Genomic DNA, 13,199 nt, shown 5'->3' with positions numbered 1-13,199 from the left:
TGGTGGAATAATAATGTACAAGTGGCAGCGACAGCTAAGAGGAAGGCAAAGCAGAAGTGGGATGAGTCAAGAGGGGAAGAGGACAGAGAGGTGTACAGAGAGAGAAAGCAAGAAGCCAAGAGAGTTGTGGCAAAGGCCATGGCATATCAATATCTGTATGATCAATTAGAAGCAAAGGAAGGACAAAGAAAAATTTACCTTAAAATGTGTAATGTAGTGAAATGTAGAAATAAAGCAGCAAAGGACATCGTACATGTGAGGCAGATCAAAGATGCTGAAGGAAGAGTATTATGGAGGGATGTGGACATAACAAACAGATGGAGAATATACTTTGAGGGACTTTTGAATGAGGAAAATGCAAGGACTCACAGAGAAGATGGGCAGCCTTCTGAGGGGATGGTGCAGAACATCAGTAGAGTGGAAGTGACTGAGGCCATGAAGAGGACGAGGAATGGAAAATCAGTGGACCTTGACAGGATTCCAGTGGAGGTATGGAAGGCACTGGGGGGAAGAGGGAATTGACCTGCTGTTGGACCTGTTCATGAAAGTTTGCCAACAGGAAAATATACCTGAGGAATGGAGAGAGAGTACTATTGTTCCCATCTACAAGGGTAAAGGGGATGCACAAGACTGTAAAAATTGCAGAGGAATAAAGTTGATGTCCCACACAATGAAAATCATAGAAAGGGTTCTTGATGGAAGATTGAGGAAGGAGGTGGAAATTGCAAAGGAACAATTTGGCTTCATGCCTGGTAGATCTACAACAGATGCTATCTTTGGGTTACGGCAGATGATGGAAAAGTTTCGAGAGAAACAACGGGAACTACATCTGGCATTTATTGATCTGGAGAAAGCATATGATAGAGTGCCAAGGCAAGACGTCTAGAGGTGTCTGAGGGAGAAGAAGGTTCCGGAGAAATATGTCAGGTTGGTGCAGGAGATGTACGAAATGTGAAGACAAGTGTTCGGACCTGTCTGGGATAGACAGAAAGTTTTCAAGTAACAGTTGGCTTGCATCAAGGGTCAGCATTAAGTCCATTTCTGTTTAACATTGTGATGGAGGTGGTGACGGAGGAGGTGAAGATGCTCCTTGGACAATGTTGTGTGCAGATTCAAGAGAAGAAGCGGGAACTAAACTGGAAAGATGGAGAAAATTACTGGAAGAGAGAGGTATGAGACTGGGCAGAAGTAAGACAGAGTATATGTGTTGCACAGTGGGCGGCAGCCAGGAGACAGACCTGGAGCTGGAAGGAAATGTCATCAGGAAGGTGAGGGACTTTAGATACTTAGGTTCAACAGTGGAAGAAGATGGAGGAGTTGAGAAGGAAGTGGGATGCAGGATACAAGCAGGTTGGAGGAACTGGAGGGAGATGGCTGGAGTGTTATGCAATAAGAGGGTGCCGATCAATCTGAAAAGCAAAATCTGTGGATGTGCAAGGATGGAGGAAGCGTGAGCGGCCAAAGAAGAGATGGAGGGAGCTGGTAGAAGAGGACTTGAGGATGAAGAACTTGGATGTGGTGACAGCCCAAGACAGGAGGATGTGGAGGAGACTCATCATCAACCGTGACCCCACTTAAGTGGGAGAAGCTGAAGAAGAAGAAGATTGACCTTTTTAGTTATCTTACACCAGCTACTTAGGGTGGCGCTTTTTGGAATTGTCAGTTATTGTTTAATTTGAGCTTGATATGTACTGAAGATGCCTGTGACACACACAGGTGAAAATTCTACTATTAAATAATCTTTGTACGTGAGTATTTTCCGTTATTAATTTTGTATCGATATGTCTACTCACTGTATACCTCTTTTAAAACTCATAAGGAAACAAGAAACTGTGATCAGAGAGGCAGTGCAAATTTGTGGAATTCTTACTGCTACTTGACTTATATACTTGATAAAGTGATGTTAAAAATGGAAAATGCACTGTTCATTTGGGCAGAAAGCCAGCACAAGAAAAACTTACCTGTGAACATTGGTATGATTTCTTCTAAGACTTTTAAGGCAAATCCCTGCAGAAACCACTTTCATTACCATCAAAGACTGGTTCCAGAAATTCAAGAGGCATTATTCACTCTGTAACATAAAGATTACAGGTGATCGTGAGGATGAGCTGCTAAGACCTATGCTGCGCAACTTAAGAACCTCATTAAGGAGAATAGATACAAACCTAAACAGGATTTTAGTGCAGATGAGACTACATTATTCTAGATATCTCAGTGTACCTATATAGCCATCTAATTAAAGAAGTCAGAACTAGAAGTCCCAACATCAGCCTGCCCTGCTCTTCTCCAACCTCAGAGACCACTACTGTCAAGTACTGAATAACCTGGTGTATGTCTTGTTCTTAACTGTGTAATAAAATATTGAAACGGTATTTTCGAAACGTGTCTGAAATGTTACTTATAATAATAATGTTACTTATTATTGTAAAACACAATTTAAAACCTTTTAAACAGTTTTTGTTAATTGTAACTGGTTGTCAGTGTTCAGGCATATATAGAAAAACTCTAGAACTGTTTGGACGAGAGTACTGGTTTTCACGGAATTTCACATTTTGCAGGATTATTCATTCATATGGAGACCCAACTGTACTACATGAAAAGGCTGCATTATTACTAACTTGACAGTTTTCTTCCAAATTAATCTCTTATCTCTCAGAATTCCAAAGAAGTTGGATTTAGATCTTATATTTCAGCCTTTTAAGTTACTTCTTACTGTGTTAATCTGCCTGGATCTTGTTCTTCCTCTGGTTTTTTTTTTTTTTTTTTCTATCCTGACAAAATAAATATTTTTTTTTCCAGGACAGGAAAAAGGCTGTATGATGCTATAAACAAAACACTTCTTTCACTTCTTTTTGCTAACCTTTCCTGTTCCATTCTGTTTAAATGACCATAACACCTGAGATTAGTGCTGCTCACACATTCCTGAATGCTTATAATGTCTACTTCCTTCCAATATCCTCGTTTTTAATATGATTCTACTATTGATGCCATCTATTCACTCCTGATTTTTCTCATTTACTTTAAGGGTCAACACTGGAGAACCATAAGGCAACTGGCGACCTCCACATTATTTTATGGAGAGCCAACCATAATTCTGACCTAATGTCCAATCCTCACCTTCTCATGGTGCACTTCATTACTAGGCATCAATCTTGATACTGAACAAATGAGAATGGGCTAGTAATTTGGAATTTAGCCGAACCAAATTCATTCATATTGGCTTAAACCAAAATAAAATGGTGTTAATAAATCATAGATCACGATCCCATTAATACACAAAGAAGTTCACAAATTATTAAAAGAAAATTGTGTCTTGGCCTACAAAAGTCATTAACAATTTCAAAACTTATGTGAAATCCACTCTGGGTATATTCTGATAAGGATGATATTGACTACTATCACAAATACAATACCATTCTTTCCTTCTTTGTCCAGTATTTGGCATAGACAGTCCTACCTCCAAACTTTCCATATGGTATGCAGTCACTTGTCCATGCTTGCCAACTACACCGTAAACTTCCATTTTATAAAAACTTCTCTTCATTTCTATCAGTCAACATTTTTGAAAGACAGTTGGCTTCTAACAATAGACCAGCACCCAAAGTGGCATTCAGTCTAATGATTATTACGTTCTGAATTACCGTGATTTATTTAATATACTCAAAATAAGAAATAACTGATGTGTTTTTTCCTTTACTTCTAACACGTGTATTTATTAAACCTTTTGCCCAGCATTGCCCTCATGAGTATCATTCATCTGTTATTACTATTTTAGAAATTCTGTGTCCTTTTATGTATCAGGTAAGCTTGATTTTTTATTTTATCTTTTGTACTAAATCCTTAGCTTTATCTATGATACTAAACTATACTAGGTATAAAAAATTTTATCAGTAGAAAATTTGGTATAAAGCTTTTGTAGAAACTCTGTGACCAATTTTTTGAATAATTAAATATCTCTTGATAGTTGTTTACTTCTTTAATAAACTGTCTTGATGAATTAATGTGTTAGTTGTTATGAACAATATTAACAATAAAGAAATGAGTTAATCTAAACTAGACATCTGTATTGAGAAATTAGTATTTTATCGAGTTGCAGGAAACAAACATCCTCTTGCCATTGTGAAAACCAAAACAAAAAACATTTAGCCAACCAAATTTTGCATCTTTGTTATAGTTTTTTTGATATACTGAACAGGTTTTGGTCTATTGCATAACAAATACTATCTTTCTGAGATATAACTTTCTACATACTTCATTATCGAAAAAGAAAAGAAAAGAAAAAAGTGCAGCCTACATTCAAATATTATGAAAACACTTGGTTTTGGTTTTTACAGGTGGCAGTAATCATGCTAGTACTGAAGTGCTATCATGAGAACAGTTTGAAAGATATACCTATCTTGCTTGCTTTAGCAACAACTGTTCCAACAAAACTCAAGTTAGGCAGATGAAATCTCTCCATTTCTTCCTATCCTCCCAGATTCTTCCTTCACAAACACTATACCACTTCAAGCTGCTGTTATATAGTCTATCCACCTTTTATGTGGTCTTCCTCTTGGTCTCTTCCCCTCAGGTGTCATGCATTCTCCCTTGTATTCTTTCTAAATTCATTCTTATTAGATGTCCAAACTGCTTTAAATGAGAATTCATAAGCATTTCTTTAACACTTTTTAGTCCGAAACTATTCCTAAATAATAAATACTGAAAATACCAAACCAAAATACAAAATGATGGTACAACATGACAAAATTTCATTCAGGCTGAGGTGTCACCTGGTTAAACGAGGCCTTCTGTTGTTTTCACCAGGGAACCAGGGCGAACAGCAAAACGTCAGCTACTGGAATAAATGTGAAAACGCACTCCAACTCAACATCACCAGAGTTAAAGATCGGTACTATCAACTAAGAAACTTGAATGGCAAAGAAATTGAGCTAGCTGAGGAATTAGTTAAGTACCAGATCGACATAATAGGGGCAAATGAAACAAAAAGATAAAAACTGGTGAGATCTTTCTGAGCAATAAATACAAAGTGTTATAGTTATATTCAGGCAATGACAATCAAGGAAATGAAGGAGTAGCCATAGTATTCAACACTAAATACAAGACTAATCTTCTTGAATGGCAGGCAGTCTCAAGTAGAGTGATGTGGACAAATATCGGAATAGGGAACTGGACAACGAGACCTATTTGTACCTATATTCCCACAGAAGGTTCTACTAAAGTAGAAGTGGAGAAATTTTTTGAAGCTTTAGAGAAAGCAACTGACATAATGAAAAAGGAAAAGTTGGTCCTTGTTGGGGATCTAAATAGCAGAGTAGGAAATGATTGTCAGACATTGAAAAAATATTTTGGGAAAATTTGGAGAAAAAAGCAAAGCTAATAATAATGGCAAATACCTGTTGGATTTCTGCTGAGGGCATGGACTTGTTATTACTAACACCATGTTCCAACATAAAAATATGCACAAATTTACATGGAGAGAAGAGGCAAGGAATATGAAAAGTCTCATTGACTATGTTATTGTCGATAGTGATGTTTTTCCACTGGTGCAGGACACCAGAGTGTGCAGAGGATTTGAAATTGGAAGTGATCACTATTTAGTCTTAAGCAGGATAAAATTGAATTTCATTTTGAAAAGAAAAACATGTAAGAAAGTTTTAAAGAGAATAAAAGTTGAGCAGCTCTCAGATGTGAACTGTAGACTAAAATACACAAAGATTATTGAAGAAAAAATGAAAGAGTTTGAGAACAAGAACCAGTGGCAAGCCTTGAAGAAAACCCTGATTGATTCAGCCAGAGAGGCATGTGGTGAGGTTGTGTGCGAGGATAAAAAAATCAGAACTCCGTGGTGGACACAGAAAGTTAAAGAGGCAGTGAAGCATATCAAAAGTTTCTGGCAAATAAGTCAGCTTGTGCTCTTCGAGAATACAGACACAAATGTAAGAAACAGTGTGTAAAACTAGCTAAACAAAAGTCATATGAAGACTTTGGCAAGAACATAGAAAATAAATATCAAGAAGGTGGCAAAATATTCTGGAGGTTGATGAAGAAGCTTAGAAATGGAGGAAAGAGTGCTGTAAAAGGAGTTAGAGATGATAAAGGTGTAATGAAAATGGAGAAAAAGATATATTTGAAGTATGCAGTAATTACGTCGAAAAATTGCTAAATGAAACAAGCAGTGATAGCTCAGTGGTAAAATACTGAATAGGCGTACAGTCAGGAATACATATCCATAGTTGAAGTAGAAAACGCCATCAAAGGCTTGAAATGTGGAAAGGCAGTAGATGATATTGGACCAGAAATGTTCAAGTATGGTGGTATAAAAATCTTACAGTGACTGCACTGCATAGTTCAGAAAGCCTGGACAAAGGGAAGAATTCCCATTGATTGGAGTAGAGCTCTCATAGTACCCATATATAAAAAGGGAAATAAAACTGAATGTGAGAATTACAGAGGTATTTCCCTACTGAGTTCCTGGTAAGATATATGCAAGTATACTTGAGAAACGGTTGAGAAGAATTGTGGAAGAAAAGCTTGGTGATGAACAAGCTAAATTCAGGCCAAATAGAGGCTGTCAGGATCAGATCTTCACTTTACAACAAATAGTGGAGAAATCATGGGAATATAACAAAGTTCTCTATTTGAGTTTTGTAGATCTGGAAAAGGCTTATGATAAGGTGCTAAGAGAGAAGCTATTCAATACGCTACAGTTATATGGTGTCAGTGGGGCATTATATCAAGCAATACTTAGTCTTTATTTGAGTTGTAAGTCAGCAGTTAGAATTGAAGGAAGTACAAGAAGATGGTTTAATGTGAAATCTGGTGTGGGACAAGGATGTACATTATCCCCTCTGTTATTCATTATCTATATGGATCACATTATGAAGGAAAGTGGTATTAAATCTGATATCAAAATTGGAGATGTTAATGTCATCTCTTTGCTTTATGCGGACGATGTTATACTTCTAAATAAATCTGCTACAAGTCTGCAAGATTCCCTGACTAAATTGAATAACTGTTGTAATAGATATGGTATGAAGGTCAGCAATAAAAAGACAAAGACAATGAAAATAGGCAAAAGCATTGAAAATGTCAACAGCGTTGTGAACGGAGAACCTGTGGAACAAGTAAAACATTTCAACTACTTAGACACAGTTTTTAGTGAATATGGTAAATTAAATATGGAAATAGACAACAGAAACAATAAAGCTGGTATGGTAGGAAGTCAATTGAATAAATTCATATGGAATATGAGAGAAATTAGTTGGAACACTAAATTAGCTGCATACAAGACAGTGTTCAAAGCAGTTTTAACTTATGGATCTGAGAGCTGGGTCAGAAGTAAAAACACTTGACCAAAGACTAGAGACTGCAGATTTGAGAGTCCTGAGAAGGATTAGAGGCATGAACAGATGGCATCAATGGCAATGTCATATTAAAAATGAGGATATTAGGAAAGAACTTGACATTGTCGGCATCCAGGAATGCATTAGCAGAGCTAATCTCAGGTGGTGTGGTCACTTAAACAGAATGGGCGAGGAAAGATTAGCAAAACAAGTGTTCTCTGCCAGGTTGGCAGGAAAACGACCTGGAGGAAGACCAAGATATAGGTGGATTGATACGGTACAAAGTGCCTCAGACGATAGAAATATAAGATCTGATAATGTTGGAGTCTTGACAAGTAACCGACTGATTTGTAGGAAAATTGTAGATAGGAAGTTAGTAATAATGTAAATTTTTCATGTAGTACTGTCATATCCTGTACACCTCTTGAGAGTACATGGCAGGAATTTGATGATGTTGATGAACTATTCCTAATGTTTTGTTGATAGACTTATACGTTGGTTACACGACTAAATTTTTCAGGAAATGACAACACATATTAAAATATTAATTAAAAAACTGAAGGATGAGAACAGATGCAAAAAATAAAAAAAACAGCTAACATGTGTCACTTATCAGGAAGCAAAGAAGCAGTATACCACAAAAAGTATCAGCAACATCTAGTAAGTTCACTTACACCGTGAAGGCAGCTGTAAAAAAAAGTGTCAATGGCAGATTCAAACCCACACGTCAGTATTGCTTTCAAACAGTTATAATATACCTGAACAATATGATCTGCTTTCCATCTCCTTTGAGTGAATGAAGGAGACCAGTCGGTATAATCACGTAGTATGTCAAATATGGGCCTGCTACATGAAAATCCACTAATAAAACAGATGTTAGAGAGTGCACCACAGATGGTCCAAAGATATGCCTCGAAATCCTCTAATAAATGGGCTATCTTCAGATGGCATTGATACCTCTTCTCTCCCTGAAGAAGATAAAATAAATTATTTACCTAGTGCCCTAGAAGGAGTACAATATGATGATGTCTTGGATATTTTTCCAGATGAAGAGGAATGATTGGTACTGCCATCCTCAATTCTCTAAAAAGAAAAAATCTGAGTTAATGAAAGCAAAACTACTCAACATAGGTAACCAAGTGATATCACCTAAAAATTCTGTCAGAAGAGTAATGACATCAATGGCCTTATGCAGAAGTATTAAACGAGCATGCTTCTATCTACAGGAAACATACCTAAAGTTTAGAAATAAACTAATATTACTATCGTTTGTGTAAGAACAGGAAGGATGGACCTGCCCATGGAGGAGTTGTCATCCATACCCTTTTCCAGCAAGTCACACTCAATATAAACATAGCAGTTACCGTCTGATTCTCAGTTGGAACTCTGTTAACAGTATGCTGCATCTACGTTCCTCCTGTTGCAAATATCTCTCAAGATGAACTTCACAGTATCATATTGCACTTAGCACCCTCTTACTTTTAATGGAGATGTAAATGGACACAACACTCTGTGGGGGGTAGTGCTCAAAGAAACATCAGAGGAAAAGTTGTCAAGCATATGATTAACAGCAATAATCTCTCCCTCCTAAACATAGCCCAAGCATTCATTGCCAAAGACTAAACTATATGCTGCTCACCCTTTCTTTTCCCAATCTTCAAGTGGGAAACTGATGTGAGTTTATTCAGGAGTGATCACATTCTTCTACATAACCAACCATGCACTCCATCACAGATATCACAATGAATTGAGCAAGCTTGGCTGACTCAGCTGCTCATCATTACCAGAATTTGATTCTGCAATGATCAGCTCTTCTTCCATCAGCAGTGCAGTGAATCATGTGACAGAGTGTATTATTCAAGCTGCTACAACTGCAATCTTTAAAACATCTATAGTCAGTTTCTGCATTTTCCTAATCCATGGCGGAATGACAATTGCACAGCAACCAAAGAAGCTCAGAAGAAAGCTTGGAGTATTTTTCGAAGATATCCCACAACAAATCTCATTGATTTTTTGCTTTTGAAATATGCTTGAGCAAGACATGTCCATCATTAGAGTCAAAAGGAATCCTGGATCCAATACACATCCTCCATAACCAGAACAACCAACACTAAAGAAGTCTGGGGAAAAATTCAGAAAATGAAGTGCAGATATACTGCCCACAAGTGCTCTATCCTTGAGCACAATGGTTGCACAGTTGCTAATCCAACAATGATTGCCGATACATTTGATAAAACATCAGTATCATCTTCTTATCCCCCTGAGTTCCTTGTCCAAATCCAGTTTTTTTCGAAGGGCACCAAAGAATGCAACATCTTCACTAAAGAAGAAATGAAAGCTGCTTTGCTTAAATGCTGTCCAACTGCTGTTGGATCCATTTTGAGATGGTAAAACATCTGTGCTATCATCCATGGATCAACTGTTGCATCTTTACAACAGAATTTTCTGTGCGAGCATATTTCCAGATATCCGGCAAAAAGCAATCATAATTACCTTTCCTAAGCCAGGGATGGATCCAAATTCCTAAATAACTATCGTCCAATTGTTTTGACAAACTTCTTGTGAAAGATTCTGAAAAAAAATTGCTATCTCTTGTCTTTTATGGTTTCTGGAGAGAAATCACCTTTTTTATTTTTTTTTCTCCAGAACATAATCTGACTTTTGAAAATATCACTACTATTCATCATCTAGTCTGGTTGGAGACATCCATTAGAGATGCCTTCCTAAAATACGAGCATCCAGTATCAGTAATTCTTTGGTAAGGAAAAAGCACACAACACTGCTTGGAGATTTTGAACACTGAAAGATCTACATAATTTTGCTATTCGAGAAAATCTCCCTCTCTTTTTTTTTTTAATCAAGAACTACTTATTTAACCAAATCTTTCAAGTCCAAATGGGAACTGCTCTCTCCCGACCTCATAACCAAGCAGAAGGAATCCCAAGGTTCAGTTTTAAATGTTACACTTTCTGCAATCAAGGTCAATTCGATAACAGAACAACTTCCTCCAACAGTAAGCAATGCCCTCTTCACCATCTTCTGTTATTCGTATAATATTGGGATATAGAAAGACAGCTACAGCAAGCCATTGACCACCTCTCAAAATGTACGCTTGCAATTGGGTTCAGATTTTAACAGCAAAAGACACTTTGTATGCAACTTGCTGCAGACATAGTCTTCATCCTGATCCAGAACTCTAATTAGTACCATCATAAATCCCAGTTGCATCAGAAACCAAGTCCTTGGGACTGATATTTGATAGCAAACTCAGTCCCCTTCCTCATATACATCAGTTACAAGACAAGTGCCATAAAGCAGTGAATATTCTACATCCCTTATCTTCCACCCGTTGGGGTGCAGCAATGTTCTTTGCTTCATTTGTACAGGGTATTGATAAGATCAAAACTTGACAATAAGTCCCAAAGCTATGCTTCTGTGCCAGGGATAGTACATTGCAATGGCTAGACCCTATTCACCATCAAGCCATCAAAATTGCAATTGGAGCATTTCACATGTCACCTATTCCTAGTCTATATGTCGAGGTAAGCAAACTGCCTTTGATGCCAACTGCTTTCTCTGTTATACGTAGCTAAAATCCCTGCCAGAACACCCCATGTATCCAACTGTTCACAATTCAAGAATCTCTACAACACTCGACTGACTGCCATAAAACCTTTTGGTTTGTGGATAAAAGCTCTAGAGATAATCATAGACATCATAGCTCAGATAATATCACACGCACTGCCACTGTGCCATTCATACATTTCAGCATTCAGTAGAATGCTGAAAGAAAAACTCAAAATCGGTGTCCCTAGTAGGATCTTCTGCTGTTGTTTCAGCCAACATATCTATATAAATCCCACTCGAGTGTAACAGCTTGCACTAAAATACGTCGGATTGCATTACTGCCAAAAGTGCATAATATATTCAGACTCACAAACTTCTCTTCAAGCAATAAGAATTCTAATGCTCCATAAACAGCCAGTGCTCTCATGAATCCAACACTTCTTTCAGTTATGGAAGCAATACTTTGATGTATGCTCTGTTGGATTCTAAGCCATGTTGGGATTAAGGGAAACAAGGCTGCAGATACTGTAGCTAAGTCGGCTCATTTCTCAAACATCCATCATCTGCCTACACCATACACTGATTACTGCAGATTATCAGACAAAAACTTTTATCCCAGTGGTAGCTATCCTGGAATAGAAAGACTAATAATAAGCTCTACCAAATTAAGCATGAAACTAAATTATGGCAGTCTAGCCTTTTCAGGGTTTGAACAGAGGAAGTTGTACTTGCTCAGCTCTGCATAGGTCATTATCATCTCATGCACTCATTCCTGTTGAGAGGTGATGACCAGGGCTGTACTTATGCACATCTACTTCCCAGATATTTTAAGTTTTCAATATCCTTCATATCTTTCCCACTGAGTCTAACACCATTAACGTTTACATTTCCACTACAATTTAAAACTACTCTTTCACTCTTCCTGCTATTAATATGTGACCCATAATTCTGTGTCACATTGTTTCATCTGTCCAGTTTCTTTTGTAGTTCTGAATATGCCTAAATCTGATTTTGGGCCTATCTACACATATGGCTCAAAATCGGAGGTGGGATCTTCTGCTGTTGTTCCAGCCAACATATTATGGGCTAGACTACAAGAATACTTCCGTGACTGTAACATTCCTATTCCAGAACTTTTAAACACAAAAAAATGCAATATCAAAAAGAAAAATAGAATACAGAGTGCAGGGAAGACAGAAATAGCAGTTCACGCCCTTGAGCAGAAACATACCCCGCAAATTGACAAGGCCATAATAATAGACAAACAAGACAATGAAACAATGCATGCTTAGAATATCAGAAACGATAGCCATAAAATGTGACAAAAACTCAATCAATGTCCACCAACCCTACTTAATCTCTGAGTGTTGGAAGCTTCACAACATAAAAATTAGGTCATGACTCTGACCAATAGGCAGTAACACAAGCAGCTTGAAGGCAGAAACACCAAGCCGACATGATATAGCCCTACACTTATCCCGAAATGCTCTGATGGCGATAGCATGATCGAAATGGCTCGCACCCCTTTAATGCTCTGCCCCATCCCTGTTTCCCATAAAACCCTTCCCCAAAGAAGCACCCTTAAATATAATAATATGTGTATTTATAGTATTTTTAAAAAACCCGGTTTTCAAATTAATTTCCCACCTTGCCTCAACCCTCCTCCCCTTCCCTTTTAACAGCCTAACAGCAGAAGTATGCAGAACAAAGACAACCTATCATCCAAACAAGGTATGTGCAAAATTTCTTCCTCTACTAGTCTGCATATATTTATTTTTAAAATACACCTATAATGCCCTAAGAAATTCTTGAGTAAAAAGCCAGTGTTTTTAAAATAAGGTGCAAATGTATTTTAATAAATGCTTGACAGAATCTAAAATCCCAGATGACTGGAACAAAGCACAAACAGTCTTAACCTCCCTATTGGCCAATGTGGATGAAATAGTGACACCAAATTGCACTTTTTTATCCATGTTATTCAATAGGTTTTAGAGCTTCGTATCCAGATTTATCTCGACGTCTATAGACGTCGTGGCCGTTGGGGGGTTAATATACAAAAAGGAGATCATACAGATCTAAAAAACTACAGACTAGTCAGCCTGTTTTCCCGTATGTGTAAAATACTAACCAATAGGATGAAAAACAAATTAGAGTTTTCACAAACAAAAGACCAAGCAGGATTCAGAAGTGGATATTCAACTAATGACCACTTCCAAACTATTAATGAGATAATAGAAAAATCAAATGAATACAATATACAGTGGCACCTCGGTTGTTGAACATAATTCA

The 13,199-nt window shown here is 37.4% G+C and overlaps 1 protein-coding gene across 1 annotated transcript in view; it reads left to right on the top strand.

Annotated features, from left to right (window-relative positions):
* The window catches only part of Ranbp21 (exportin-5-like protein Ranbp21), a 425,699-nt gene that overhangs the window by 340,101 nt on the left and 72,399 nt on the right, over window positions 1–13,199 (top strand). Inside the window, exon 27 of the mRNA XM_090399635.1 lies at window positions 3,707–3,801. Within this exon, the coding sequence (XP_090255761.1) occupies window positions 3,707–3,801 (95 nt within the window). The remainder of the gene's footprint in view (window positions 1–3,706; window positions 3,802–13,199) is intronic.

Source organism: Typopeltis vanoorti, chromosome 10 (genome assembly GCF_054136105.1).
Source record: "Typopeltis vanoorti isolate ZY-2024b chromosome 10, IOZ_Tvanoo_1.0, whole genome shotgun sequence".
NCBI lineage: Eukaryota > Metazoa > Arthropoda > Arachnida > Uropygi > Thelyphonidae > Typopeltis > Typopeltis vanoorti.
The sequence above is the reverse complement of the archived record's forward strand: the minus strand, read 5'-3'. Positions and strand labels throughout refer to the sequence as shown.